General features: G+C 35.3%; 1 protein-coding gene across 1 annotated transcript in view; it reads left to right on the top strand.

The window, feature by feature from the left end:
• Rbcn-3A (rabconnectin-3 alpha) overlaps positions 1 to 14,376 on the top strand; it is a 179,519-nt gene that overhangs the window by 75,366 nt on the left and 89,777 nt on the right. The window contains exons 19-22 of the mRNA XM_089094941.1: positions 351 to 510; positions 2,017 to 2,502; positions 4,880 to 5,020; positions 11,860 to 12,113. Of these exons, the coding sequence (XP_088951067.1) occupies positions 351 to 510; positions 2,017 to 2,502; positions 4,880 to 5,020; positions 11,860 to 12,113 (1,041 nt within the window). The remainder of the gene's footprint in view (positions 1 to 350; positions 511 to 2,016; positions 2,503 to 4,879; positions 5,021 to 11,859; positions 12,114 to 14,376) is intronic.

A 14,376-nucleotide genomic window follows, 5' to 3' on the forward strand; every position in this document is an offset into this window, starting at 1 on the left:
TTGTCATCGGACAGTCTTTATGGATAATGCACCTTTATCTCTAAAGACAGTATTAGTTTGCAGTTATGTTAATGAAGCTCAACTCTCTGAAATTAAAAGTAATGGAGAGGTTTTATTTAATGAGATTCACCAATAATTCCGCTAATAAACAATTCCGTTAATAACGTTTTTTAAACAATTGAACCTATAAAACACATAATTCTCTAACACTGTTATTTTAAATTCCCTAATGTAGTCCGTTTTAAAAACGTTCCTATTTGTTAAATTTTACATCTAATCAGAATTTCTTTATTAATTTAATGTTGCCTAATCTGTAGTATATTCACCTACATTCCTTTCTTTTTTTTTAGATTTCCTTTGGAGTTGGGACCTCCTCTTTAGAACGTAGACTCTACTTTACAACGGCACATGCGCATTTCAAGGCTGGTTGCCCTGTTTTGGCCCTTGAAGTCTTGTCTAAACTCCCAGAACGAATTTCAGATGACATAAACAAAACAATAGATAGCGAACGTAAGCTTTACTTTGTCAGCTTTAGTTGGTTAAGTCTGAACGTTTGCAAAGTGTATGGTCTGTATTGTCAAGTCCAAGACAAGTTGTGTCTACCATTTTGTCCCTCTTATTTCATAACACATTCCCTGTAAAATGGTTCCCATGCAACTCAATTTCCGCTTAGTTCAACCTCCGCGAAATTCAACACTCATTTAACTCGACTCCTGTTTTACCAAGCCCCATTCAAATCAACCGCGTTTAGCTAATCCCTCCTTAAATCAACAATATAACGAGAAAACGTAACTCAGCCCGTTTTGTCGGAAGTAATACACGTTGACTCGAATGAATTGGTCTTTATTCATTGGGTGAATCAAACGAACGATAATTTTATTTTACAAACATGCCGGTGCCAGATGTTTCCGCTTGAAATTATATTCAAGAGATCGATTGATGAACTTCAGTAATTACCTTTGATAGATAGACATATAGATGTTTTATTTAGATATATAGATAGTTATATTTCAAATAAATAACAAAAATCGTTCAATAAATAAAATCACTAACCCCCCACAAAGGCTTCATGGCCTGTATAGGAGGGGTTGACATCTAACTGTTTTTTCTAGTGCAATTTGGGTCTTGTGTTTGTATTAATTTTTCTAGGACGTAGTACTGGAATTGCATCATAATTCTCCTCTTATTGCTCCTATCTACCACGCCATCTTTTTTAAATTTTTTAAATGTAAATTAATATCTGATAGTATAATTATTTTGTCTTACTTGTCCACTTTAACCCCTGCTTTTTACTTGGAAATTTAATATATACATCATATTATAAATAAATATAGAAGGAATGCTTATATATCTATTTATGCTATTCGCTTCATGTAATATTCTAAAATTATCCTAAATATGGGGGGGGGACTATTATCATTCGAGTGGATTTCGTGGCAATGTGGCCTCCGACACCGGGAGTTTATATAAATAGATATTTAGTAGGTTTAAACTGATTGGCTATCTCACAATTTTAGCTCGATAGTATTTTGACCATATTCAGGCCAAAATATCCGTTTTGCAATACAAAATGGTGTACGATAGCGCAAAATGACACTTTGTTGTTGGTTCATCTCTTTTACTAGTCAAAAGGAGCCCTATAAAATTTAATTTATTTTTAAGTTTGCTTTCTGGGGGGGACAAATTTGCTGATTTTCAATTTTCTCAGTAAAAAAAAAATACTAAAAGGGGCATTTTTCAGTGAAAATACCATAAAAAGGTATTTTTCAAAATCGAGTGGGGGAGCAAAAAACTCTAGTCCATCTCTCCCCCAATTGACAACACTCGCAAAGGTCGCTCTCCGTTTACCCTTTTATTACTATGAATGTCTTGATTATAAGGTAGAATTCTATCGGCGTACCTGACTGTTCCGTCGAACATACTTTGACATACAGAAATGCGTGTTCGGGGTGTATTGTAATTTTTGTATCTTAGTTCCTTTGGTTTTACCTTGTTTCACTGTCTCTCCTTTTATAGCAAAAACTCCTGAAGAGAAAGAAATAGTCTTATCAAATGGCATAACCGAAGAAGAGATTGACTGGTCAACCCCTTTGTCTCTGAATACCAGAGATAGGCTACCCGACAAATCTTCCGCCTTTGATTGGTCAACACCAGCTGTAGATCTGGATTTTGATTGGTCAAAACCAAGTTACAATGCGAGTGAGGGTTTGAAACTCGATTGGAGGATTGATAGTGACGCAGAAGATGATGAAAGATTGAGCGACGTAGATGGTCCGGTGGCTCCAAAAGAAAAGGAAGGTCCATTGGATATAATGGGACAACAAGTTAAATTTATTGTTTGTCTGAAGATTCTCATGGAAGAAATTTCAACGTTATCTACAGGCTACGAAGTCGACGGAGGACAACTGAGACTTCAGCTCTATGTTTGGCTTGAAAAGGAGGTGGATGCCTTACGTCAGATATGCAGCTATGGAACTGATACCTACACTAGCAATTATAAAGGTATAACAACGCTCTTGTAAACAGGGGGTTAATAATACCATATTCAATTTCTTCTCCCTTAATTTTATACTGCATGATCTAGTGTTAATTTTGTCTTTTGATAACGGAGTCTCGATGGTCACGGTTGCCACCCTTAGAGGCAACCTAGTAAAGAATAAGCTCTAGCCCATAGTAATCGAGAATTTAAAAATGTGTGTTTTTTATACTATCAAATGAGATAGAACCGCCGCTTGAAGCTATTTCAGGGATGATAACAATTATTTTCGATTAATCTGAACGATAAAGTTCGTTACAAAAAGAAATTTATGGGAATTTCGGAAAATAACCTAAAACACCACAAAATGGTGTCGGATTGAACCTTTGGAATCACCATAACCGAAAACCCCATTTAAGAGGATTGCAGCCACCCATCTTGACCAACAAGGATAATAACTTTTTCACATAAAGGTTAAAGGCAGACGCGTGTATATGGATTTATGCCTGGGGTGGGATAAACGTTAAACTTAAAAAAAAACGTGCAGGGGGGGGGGGGGAATTACAAGCATCAGAAATTGTGAGGAAATTAAAAAAATAATTTGAAAGTTTAGATGTACATGTCTTTTTAATCCCTAAAGGTTTTTTTTAGATGTGCTTGAATTTAAGCAGACCAAATGTCTGCCATGCATGAATATTGTTATTTAGTTAAACATTTTTTAGCTTATCCTGCTAAGTGAACCATTACGCTGTTGTAGTATTCTTCCTTAGACCCTACTAAATTCTTGATCATGTCACTTCTTACACGAAATTAATTAAAAAAAACTTTTTCCACAAAATAAGTTTTTCAAAGAAAAGTAAAGAACTCCATTAAACCAAAAATGAGCAAAAATAGAATTAAATAATCTACCAAGCGAAAAACTACCACAAATCAATAAATAAATGAAACCCAAAACGAACAGAAATTACAATAAATGACCGAGTCAAACTCAAAGCGCACAGAAATTAACATGAGTAGGGTCAAAACCCCTATGCCTTCTCAAGGCCAGAACAGAATTTGCACTTTACTGAAAAAAATATAAACGTTTTTGCTTTCATGACTTTAGCAAATCAGATAATATTAACATTTTGATTACTAAATATCAGTATATGTATATTAAACTGACAATGAACATTCATTTGTATTTTTTGCAGTAAAGTGCAAATTATGTTCTGTTAAAAGTTAAAAGTAATGATAAACGCCATGCTTCCTTTTCACCATAGGAAAACAAGGAGTGAAGTGGAATGGGGACTTATTCCGAAGAGAGTGATCAACATAAATTTCAGCGAATTACTCGGCTATATAACCCACAGCCTTCTTTAGCAAAATAGAAGAAACGCTGCAAAAAACAATATGAAATCGAACCCACGATCAAAATCCCCACCCCATCCAGGAGAAAATAATTTAAAAATTTTAATTTATCGCAAAATTTTAGTTAATTGTCTTGGGATTGCTGTTCACTTGTCATTGTTAGAGAGACACACCGAGGCACAAATTGAGAGGGATCGAGGGATATTGATTGAGAGATTGAACTTTTTGGTATTTTCTAATAAAAGTCTCTCATTTAGAGAAATTATTAATCATCTGATTAAAAATATCTCCTATTCTAATTTTTTATCTCATTTAAAATATTTTTTCTCTCCATATGACACTTTAAGAACAATATGCTATTTTTTACCGTAAATTGCTATTTTGCTTATTGTATTTCTGGCTGAGCTAACCGCTCAACTCGCTAATCAACCTCTTCCAGGTGCTCCAAATTAAATCTATTGAACTTGATTGTTCTTTTATGTCTCATTCGTTAAACTTCTCAAACAGGTGAAGATCTTAAATATGTCTTATCTTAGCTTTATGATATGATTCTCTGATGATATGATTATATGCTTCATGATTCTCTAGTCTGTTTCCGTCCGAAACTGGTCCTCATGTATGAAACAATCTTGTATCATGTCTCAGATTTTTCAAGCAATAGCAGTGTTTTTAAACGAGATTTTAATGAAAAAACTTATTTTTTTTCTTTGTAGCGTGATTTGTTTGCATGTTCATTTGTTTCAACTAATTGTTACAATTAGTGCAAGTACTTGAACAACATAACTACTGTGTTGTAAAAGTTTATACGAAGAAATACTTATTATGTTTTGTGTTTTAATCCAGTTACGAGGTCCAAGTGTAGCACTAGAAGAAGAATGGGCTAATTTTAGTACTACTTTAATTTAATTTAATGCTAGTACTACTTTCAACTCGATCCCCAAGGATTTTAGTTTTTTTTGTAATAGAAGCTTTTATTTATTTTTTTCAATTTGTAATTATACGTTTCTTCTGTATTTACGAGTTTTATGTACTAATTTTCCCCCATTTTGATAGGTGATGATTTTGACGAGGAGCGCGATCGAACTGCAACGCCAGTTTCTGACCGTCCAACCCTTCAGCAGGTTATGAAGGAAGAAAAACAGGACTTTGAAGCACGAGTACAATCGCTTACAAGGCGTAAACAGTGGCTTAAAGGTAATAAATGCTGCGGCTTAAAGGTAAAATAAAAGAATAGGAAAATAATTCATGTAAGTTAGCAAAGAGGCGTGCATAATAGCCCCGTTTTTTTCGTCAAAGGGCTAAGATCTTTCATATAAGCTCTTACTGCTTTCATCTCATATTATCCTTTTTTGTTTCATCGAAGTCCTGAGATCTTACAACTCATTGATCCTAGCAAAGGAAAAAAAATTTATATTAAAACATTCAAGAAAGAACTTTGATGACAATTTGATCAAAGTTCTTAGACCACTGATCAGAATCAAGAAAGATAACGACAAAAAAAAAAAAAAAAAAAAAAAAAAAAAAAAAAAGCCTAAGATGTAAGATCTTGGCACATTGATTTGGTAGAAAAAAGATCCTGGCTAATTCAGCAACCATAGCTGTTTAATTAAAGCCCTGTTCAGATGCTTTCAGTTCAAAGAATAGAAAATATCTGCCATTAGCTTGAATTAGTACAGGAGCGAGCCTTTTTGATTGTTTTGGGCCGCTGGGACATCCCTTATGAAAAGGCATTAGAATTGCTTGGGTTTGGTTGATCCAACACTGGCATGAAACCCTGATAATGAGTTTTGGAGACCTTTTGTTTTCTAAAATCCAGCACCATCTATATAAAATCCAGATATTCTACCCGATATAGCACCTTTGTCAAAAGCTAGAAAGCTAAAGTAGTTAATTCTGATTAAAGCTAGAGCAAACCGAAAGGATTATTCATTTGGTTTTTGTAGAGCTTTATGTAAGAGTGAATGTCTTTTAGTTGTTTCGTGTGGATTATTTGTTGTTAAGACAAAAACACAAATTAAGGATACTGTGGGAAGTACTAGTAACGTAACACATTAGGTTGTCGAACGATTTCTTGCTTGAGTGTATGCATTTTTTTTATGTTTTTATTTATTTTCTCTTTCGTAAAACCTGGCCCCTCTGGCTTTAGTATCGGAATATAGATTGTACGCAGACGAAAGAACAAAGTAGGCTCTATTCCAGCTCTTGTGATTCAGATCATGCTATGAGAAATAATAGATTTTAATTTGGTGTTAAGTGTCGTAAGAATATGCACGAAAGCTTTGACTTTCATCATCTTAGAAAGGTATAGAGTCCCTTTCCTGTGCATTGAGGGAAAAAGTGGACGTTTAGTTTTAATTTTACTCTAACTAATATACTTGTACTCTTAGGTATGTATGGCGGTTGGTTGTCTGCTCGAAGAATTTTTCTGTGGGGGGGAGGATGTCATCAGGGTATCTTTTGGCCTTAAGTTTTTCTTAATTTTCAAAGAATTAATTTCAAAGGTGCCAATAGAGAAAAGGGGCAGCTTTCCTTTAGATATTGAAGAATATTCTTTTTAAATTGTCATTGAAAACATAATCGAAAAACAAAAGAACAAAATTCCCCCCATCTCTAGATTTTGGAATTTTTTTTTTCTGTATCTTCATAAAAAGGCTACAAAATCCTTACCTCCCCCATGAGAAGCGTTTCCAGCATTAGTATCTTTAGTAATAATAAAATATCTTTTAAGGAATATAAATGAAGAATAACAACAACATCGAATTAATTAATGTGAAAGAATAATTTGACTACCATAAGACTTTTTGTTGCTCTCTGCCTCCATTTACATTGGTGGTGCCCTGGTTGGTGGTTTACGCAAATTCCTGCCATATAATATTGGCATAATTTTGGTTTTAATATCAGAATGATTTTAAACCTTGAGTATCCATCAAATGAATCCAGACATCTTGTTCCCTTTGCTACTCTAGACATTGTAGCACTTTTACTTAAAAACTATTCATTTCCGGACCTTTAAAATTATCTTTACGCTCAAAGACGTATTTCCGCTCCATTTAATATGGGCTTAATCTTGTTTTTGTTACCTTATATCAGAAGAATATTAATGTGTATCTATCAAACTCTATAAAAATGACTCTAGACATTAAAGAAAATTAAGGTTAAATTTGGAATATAAAATTTAGTCCAAATTCCTTATTTTGGAAACAATATGCTTTTCTGGGATCTTCTGAAAATAACCCCGGGTTCCCGAAATTTGGCTCTTCCGGGAAATTGTTGAAAAATATCCCTAATTGAAAACGTGCTTGTAAAAATTTTAATGGCTGGTTATAGTGGCGAAATGTATGGACCAATCCCAACCAATCTGCATTTGGAGCTGGTCTTGTCTTGAGTCAGTATTATTGACATGATCGTTAGTTAGTTTGAGGGCTCATATGAAATCTATTGGCTTTTTTCGCTATTAAATAAAAGAAAGCAAATTTTTCATCTGAAAGTTAGGAACAACATTAAAACTCAAAACGAACAGAAACTATTCCGTATATGAAGGGTTTCTCAGCCTCCCCACCTCCTCAATACCTTGATCTTCACGCTAAAGTTTGTAGGACTTTTAAAAAACCTTCCTATTCTAATCAAACGGCCCTTGTTTTTCAGGAGTCATTCTTCAAAAATTGGTCAAATAGTCAAACTTTAGCGTAAAGAGCAAGGTATTGAGAAGAGGGGCAACCCCTACATATACGGAATAATTTCTATCGTTTTGAGTTTAATGTTACTTCTTACTTTCAGATGAAAAAAATTGTAATTTTTATTTAATTTTCTGGTCCTTTTTCAAATAATGCCGGTAAATCTGGCTCACTACTACTACTACTAACAACTCACCGCAGCACCAAGCCGCCTGAGGCCAACACAGCTACGCACGCTCCTTCTCCACACCAATCTATTCAAAACCTACCTTTTTACACCCGGCCACGAAGTTCCTATTTCCTTTAAATCTTTCTTTATGACGGTCTCCCACTCCAGACGGGGACGACTTGGTTTCCGTTTAGCCCTAGATGGTTGGCCGAAAAGAACAATCTTCGGCAATCTGTCATCCTTCATCCGCACAACGTGCCTAACCACCTCAACCTTTCTTTCATTATAGCCCTAGAGAGCGGTATTGAACCACACTTTTCGTATAGCCTATTGTTTGAAATACGGTCAGTCAGCCGGGTACCCAGAACAATCCTTTAGCAATTTCTCTGGAAAACATCTAGCAAATCTTCATCCGCTTTTCGGAGCGTCATGCTTCAGAGCCATATTTGACCACTGTCATCACTTTAGCTTCTAATATTCTAATCTTGGTTAGCAGACTTATCTTCCTATTCTTCCAGACTTTTTTTTAACTGAGAAAAGACACTCTGAGCCTTGGCTATTCTACTTTTAATATCTTCACTGCTTCCACCGTCTTTACTAATAATACTACCAAGGTAAGTGAAGCTGCCCACCTGATCAATCTTTTCGTTACCCAACGTCACCTTTTCATCTTCACTTATTCCTAGCCTTAGTGACTTAGTCTTCCTAACATTAATTTTCAATACCAATTCTAGCACCCTGAACTCCCACAACCTCTAAAACTTCATTCATTTTGCTCACACTTTCATCTAGGATGCTTAAATCATCAGCATAATCCAAGTCCAGGAGACTTTTTCCTCCCCATTTGATTCCGTGGTCTCCCATTGCCTTTCCTGTGCTCCTTAAAACAAAGTCCATCAAAATAATCCATATAAAGGGGGATAGAAAACAGCCCTGCTTAACTCCTGATTGAATACAGAACCAGCTGCTATACCTCATTCCTTACATTAACTACTGCGGTGTTATTCTTGTACATAGCACTAATAACCCTAATGTACTTATATGGTGTAACGTGCAACGATAAAACCTTTACCAAGGCTCTTTCGTAAACAAAATCGATCGCTTGCTCGTAATCTATAAAACTGAGGACCAAAGGTGTTTGAAAACTCAAGCACTTCTCAATTATTAGCCTAAGAGTGAAAATTTGGTCGACGCATCCTCTACCTTTTCTAAAACTGCACTGCCCTCCTCTTAAAATTTTGTCTACGGCATCTCTCAGTCTAAAAAGTATCATATTAATAAGTAATTTGCTACCTACAGAGACCAGACTAATACATAGATAATTACCACACTCACATTTATCACATTTATTATATAGTAGCTCAATTCACGTTTTCCTAAAATCGTTAGGTACTTCCCCTTTTTCAAAAATCATATTCATAATCCTCAATAACTTATTTCTAACCTCAGAGCCACCATATTTAAGAAACTCATTTGCCAACCTATCAGCACCTGGAGCCTTATTATTCTTTAATCCTCTTAGTACTGTTGCTAATTCCTACTCACAAAACAAATCTTCCTTCACATCCAAGGTATCACAAACTTTTTCATTTTCCTCTATATTTTTTCCTGCATCTCTAGCTCGGTTAAGCAAGTTCTCAAAATGTTCGGCCCATCTTCTTTAGTTTTTTCCTTATCGCTAATTGCGACACCACTCCTATCTTTAACTGGGACAAGTTCTGATTGACTACTCTCTCTCAATTTATTATCATGCCAGTACAATATTTTACTGTTATGCCGTCTAGCCGCATCTTCCAGATCCTTGGGAATTTTATCCATGGCCTCCACTTCACACCTCCTTAGTTCATATTTTAATACTTTCTCCACTTTCTTTACATTTCTTTTGTTTTAATATGATCTATTACTCAGATAATTCATTTAGAAGTCGTTTGTCCTTTTTGTTAGACATAAAGCTCTTTCGATAATATTTTTAGCTGTAGTTCTAAATTCCCTGCCTAAGATGCCTTCAATAACTTCACAAATTATTTTTCTAAAATTATTCCAACCATCTTCTACATTATCAAATTTTAAACTCTTAAGTTTAACTGTTCCATTCAACTGTTCCTGGAAAGTTTCTCTCAAATTCTCATCCTGGAGTCTACCAACATCATAACTTCCCGGGAGGTAGTTACCCTTCCGATATTTCAGTTTTAAATTAACCCTTGACACTACTAGATGGTGATCTTTACTTTTAACATCAATAGCAGCACTGCTATATACCCTAGTATCTTGTATTAATCCTGCCAGTCTTCGGTTTACTATAACATAACCAATAAGATTTTCTGTCTTACCATCACGTGAATACCATGTTAACTTATGAGCCATTTTATGACCAAACACCGTATTGGTTATAACTAGGTTGTCATACCTACAAAATTGCAAAAGTCTGTATCCATTAATGTTTTCTTTTCCTACACCAAATTTACCTAGGCTAGGATACTATCTATCCCTGTTTCTACCAACCTGGGCGTTAAAATCTCCCAGTAATAACATCATATTTCTACCTGGGACCTTGTCTTTTTGCTCCTGTAACTGTAAGTAAAATTCATCTGAGTCACTAGTATCTCCGTCAGTCGGTTCTACAGGGGCATATACTACTATAACTGATAACTACTATAACTGGCTCACCCTCGATGAAAAATCCCTCCCCATACGAGAAACTCATCCGTGGAAAAATCCTCCCACGTAAAATACAACCCCTCCTCCGGACGAAAAATCCTCCCATGTAAAATACAACCCCCCCCCCTCCCTCCGTCCTTCCGGACGATTCCTTACTCGCTGAAACCCCCCTCCCTCCGTTAAATTTTTTGCAGAATATTCAGCCTGTAAAATCGTCCTTAGCATACTCTCATTTGATAAAGGCTATAAGTTCTAATCGTTTTTCTGATAACTCCGGAAATCCCCCCTTCCGTGGAAATTATTTCCCAAAAATCCAAATACGGTTTAAATTTCCCTCGGACAATTCTCCTGATCATCTCCTCATGCAAAGTTGAGTTGACAAAGAGAAAGTAAGACAAATAAAAAGGATTTCATAGGGGAAATATGTCAAATTCCCCCAGTGTAAAGTTTCCCATGGAAAGTTCACCCCCGATATTTCCCTCCATATGAAAAATAATCCCCATGAAAACTCACCACAAGCACAAAATCCCCCGCCCCCTGAAAAATGTCTGTGTACTTCCCAATAACAAATACTATATGTAAACAATGGGCAAATTATATAACTTAAAGACCTATCCCCAGGGGCTGGGGGGTGGAGGGGTGTTATGTTATATCCAAAGGCGTAGTTTTGGGATTTTTTAATTATACTGAACAAAATGACTATCTCAAAATTTTGATCGGACGATTTTGTGGAAAAAAGGGGAGTGGGAGGGGGGCTATTTCCCCTCCAATCTTATTGGTCACTTAAAAGAGGGCACTAGAGATTTCAATTTCCGTTCAAATGAGCCCTCTCCAAATGCTCTAATACCATCGGTTCGATACGATCACCCCTGGGATAAAAAAAAATAACAAAAAAAAAACAACAAATAAACACGCTTCTGTGATCTTTCTTCGGAGAAAAAATACAAAATTCCACGCTTTTGCAGATAGGAGCTTGAAACCTCAACAGTAGGGTTCTCTGATACGCTGAGTCTGATGTTGTGATTTCATTAATATTCTTTGACTTTTTTTTGGGGGGGGGGGTGTTCCCCCTTTTTAAAAAAAATGAGGCAAATTTAATCAGGCTCGTAAACTTCTATGGGTAACAATAAGCTTAATGAATCTTACATGTTTAGGATCAGCATAATAAGCCGATTCTTTTGATATATTTATTGATATAAAATTCCGTTTTTTAAAGTTTCAGTTACTATTGAGCCGTGTCGCTCCTTACTTACAGTTCGTTACCACGAACTGTTTGATCAACTCTTTGTACCGTTTTAGTCGTTATCTCGGTTGGCTTGTGTCCAAATTGAAAAAAAGAAAAAAGAAAGTAAATACGGGATTAAGACAACAAGATCTTCAGTAGGTTACAAATTGACTTAAAAAGGGCAAAAAACTGCTTCGGTTTTAGAGGCGTTTTGTGATACAAAAACATCATTAATCTTTTTCCATCTTTTTACTTTCTTTTTTTTTCTTTTTTCAATCAAAATTTTAAATATGTTTCTTATTTTCAGAGAACGAGACACTTTTGAGGACGCTTTTGGGCTATTGCAGTTTACATGGGGCTCAAGGAGGAGGTCTAGCTTCTGTCCGAATGGAGCTCATTTTACTGCTCCAGGAGCTGCAACAAGAACGTATTGGTCTCATGTTGAAAGGTCCAACGTCTGAGTTGAGTTCTCCCCTTCCAGCGCCCGTGAACGTCCCCATCATTGCTTCGATAGCTGCGGGCACCAGGATGTTTACTACAGACCCAATAAGGCATCTGCAGGTAGCTTACATTTTGCTTATGTGGTAGAATAGTGATTGAAGAATGGGAAATTACGCAAGTTTTAATGCAAATCAAATGTCACTGGGGCTGGAAACTAATGGATCCACCAGTGTTTAGGTTTTTGTGTTTAAGTGTGTTTAGGTTTAAGTGTTTAGGTTGGCTATTGAACCTTTGAAGGGAGAGGGAAGAGAATCAGAGGGTTGCTTCGGGGTTTGGAGGAGGGGGGGTCCAAAATGCCAAAAAGAATCTTAGGCCACTGTTTTCTTGGGAGAGGGGTCTTGTAGTTTGGACCATCAAGTGATAGTAAAGAGTAAATGTTTCATTTTGCGTGGGGGGCTAATCGACCTTGCAAGTTTAAAGTAACTTACTGAGAGCACACTGTCAAATTAATAAATAAAATAAAAAATGAAATAAAATAGATAATAATTGAAATGAAATGAACAGATGAAAATATATAATAATGGTAAAAATAAAAGAAAAAACGACTGCTGAAGTTTGACATAATTCTGGAAAGGTGAAGGTTTGTGTAGTTTGGTCACTAGGATGTACTTACCTCTTATTCAGACCTGTTGAAAAAGATGTATCTCCAAAGACTGAAGCATAGGATTAAGGAACTCCAGGCGCCATGGCAAGACAGTCTTTAAAAGCAAGAGATATGGAGGGAGGGGTGGGGGAAGAATCCTCCCAGTGTTTCTTATAATTTCTTTAAGTTTAAAGTTAATCTTTTGGTGCAGCTTCTTTCATTCATAAAGCGCATACTTTCTGTGCATTTTCGATACTTTCTAGTTTTCTTTGGGGTTTTATCCCAACAATTTGTTTTTAACTTATTAGACTTACAAAAAATTAAACAAGAAAAACGGGATTTAATTTCTATAAAGCAGTGAATACAACACAATTAATTAAACACAAATACTCCGAATATTTCGGCCCCACATCCAGGAGCCTTTCTCAGCGGAAAAAAAAATTCTTACATAAACATAAAAAACATACTATACAAAACAAAAGAAAAAATATAAATAAATAGGAAAAGAAAACTCACATATTAAATAAACAAACTCCATTCACTGCTGTATACAATCGAATGCTTATATTGACACACCTTCTCACAGAATATAAATTGACATCTATCAAAAAATGAGAATATATTTATACTTAAACTAAAACAAAAAAGATCAGCTAACCCCCGGCCCATAAACCCTAAATAGATCTCACAGGTTCTTCACCCAATGTTTGAATTATAAATTGAACAGATTCGTTTGCTTGCAAGCTTAGCTGCAGTTCGTTTACCTTTCCCAGCATTTAACCCAGTCTGACCTTTGTCCGCAAGGTCATCATTCGTATCCGAACTATTATCAAAAATAGTACTGGTTGAAAATTTTACCAGCTTTTTAATTAAACTATTACAAATCAAATTGATCCTAAAATTCCCTTCATCTCTATTTATATGAAGACCCCTATATAGTATCTTTTTTATTTCTATACTTTCCGTGGAGCTTGTTAACATTCCTACAGACGTATCTACTATTTTTGTTTGATAAAATTAAATACTGTGACGAGGAAAATTATAAACATATTCTGCAACAGCTGACTCAAACGTTTCTGGTGTGTTGTTTTGTTTTAGAGCGTAATCTATTGCATTCTTGTGTTGCTGTAGCCCATTTTCTAAAATCTGTTGCGTTCTTCCCACATAAAATTTACCACAAGAACATGGAATTTTGTATACTCCCTTTTGCAAGTTTCTCTGTCCCTTATCTTTCTTTTTATTTAACAACGAGTTTTTATTTTGTCCTCATCGATGTGCCATAGTTATATTGTGTTTTTTTAATTTTATTCTTAATTTTTTTGACAAAATTCTAGCAAAGGGTAAAGTTATGTTATTTGTTTGTTGATTTGACCCTTCTTCTTACAATATTTTTGGTTCCATCGACTTTTTTTTCCTTTTTTCAATTACTTGAGAAATCATATTTTCAGGATAGCCATTACCTATTAGAATATCCTTAGTAAAAATTAGTTCATTGGTTATATATTCTGGTGATGCTAATTTTAAGACCCTATCAACTAAAGAAATAACCGCACCCCTTTGTACCCGGATCGGATGATTTGATGTGAAAGACAAGTAACGGTTGTTATTAGTCGGTTTACGGTAAATTGAAAACGCTAGTTCGTTATTATTTCTATGGATCAAAATATCTAGAAACGGTAACTTATTCTTTGTTTCCTTTTGAATTGTAAAAATTAATTCTCCTCCCAGATTATTTAAATA

The sequence above is a fragment of the Artemia sp. Qi Xiang Cuo genome, chromosome 9 (genome assembly GCF_049724085.1).
Source record: "Artemia sp. Qi Xiang Cuo chromosome 9, ASM4972408v1, whole genome shotgun sequence".
Taxonomy (NCBI): domain Eukaryota; kingdom Metazoa; phylum Arthropoda; class Branchiopoda; order Anostraca; family Artemiidae; genus Artemia; species Artemia sp. Qi Xiang Cuo.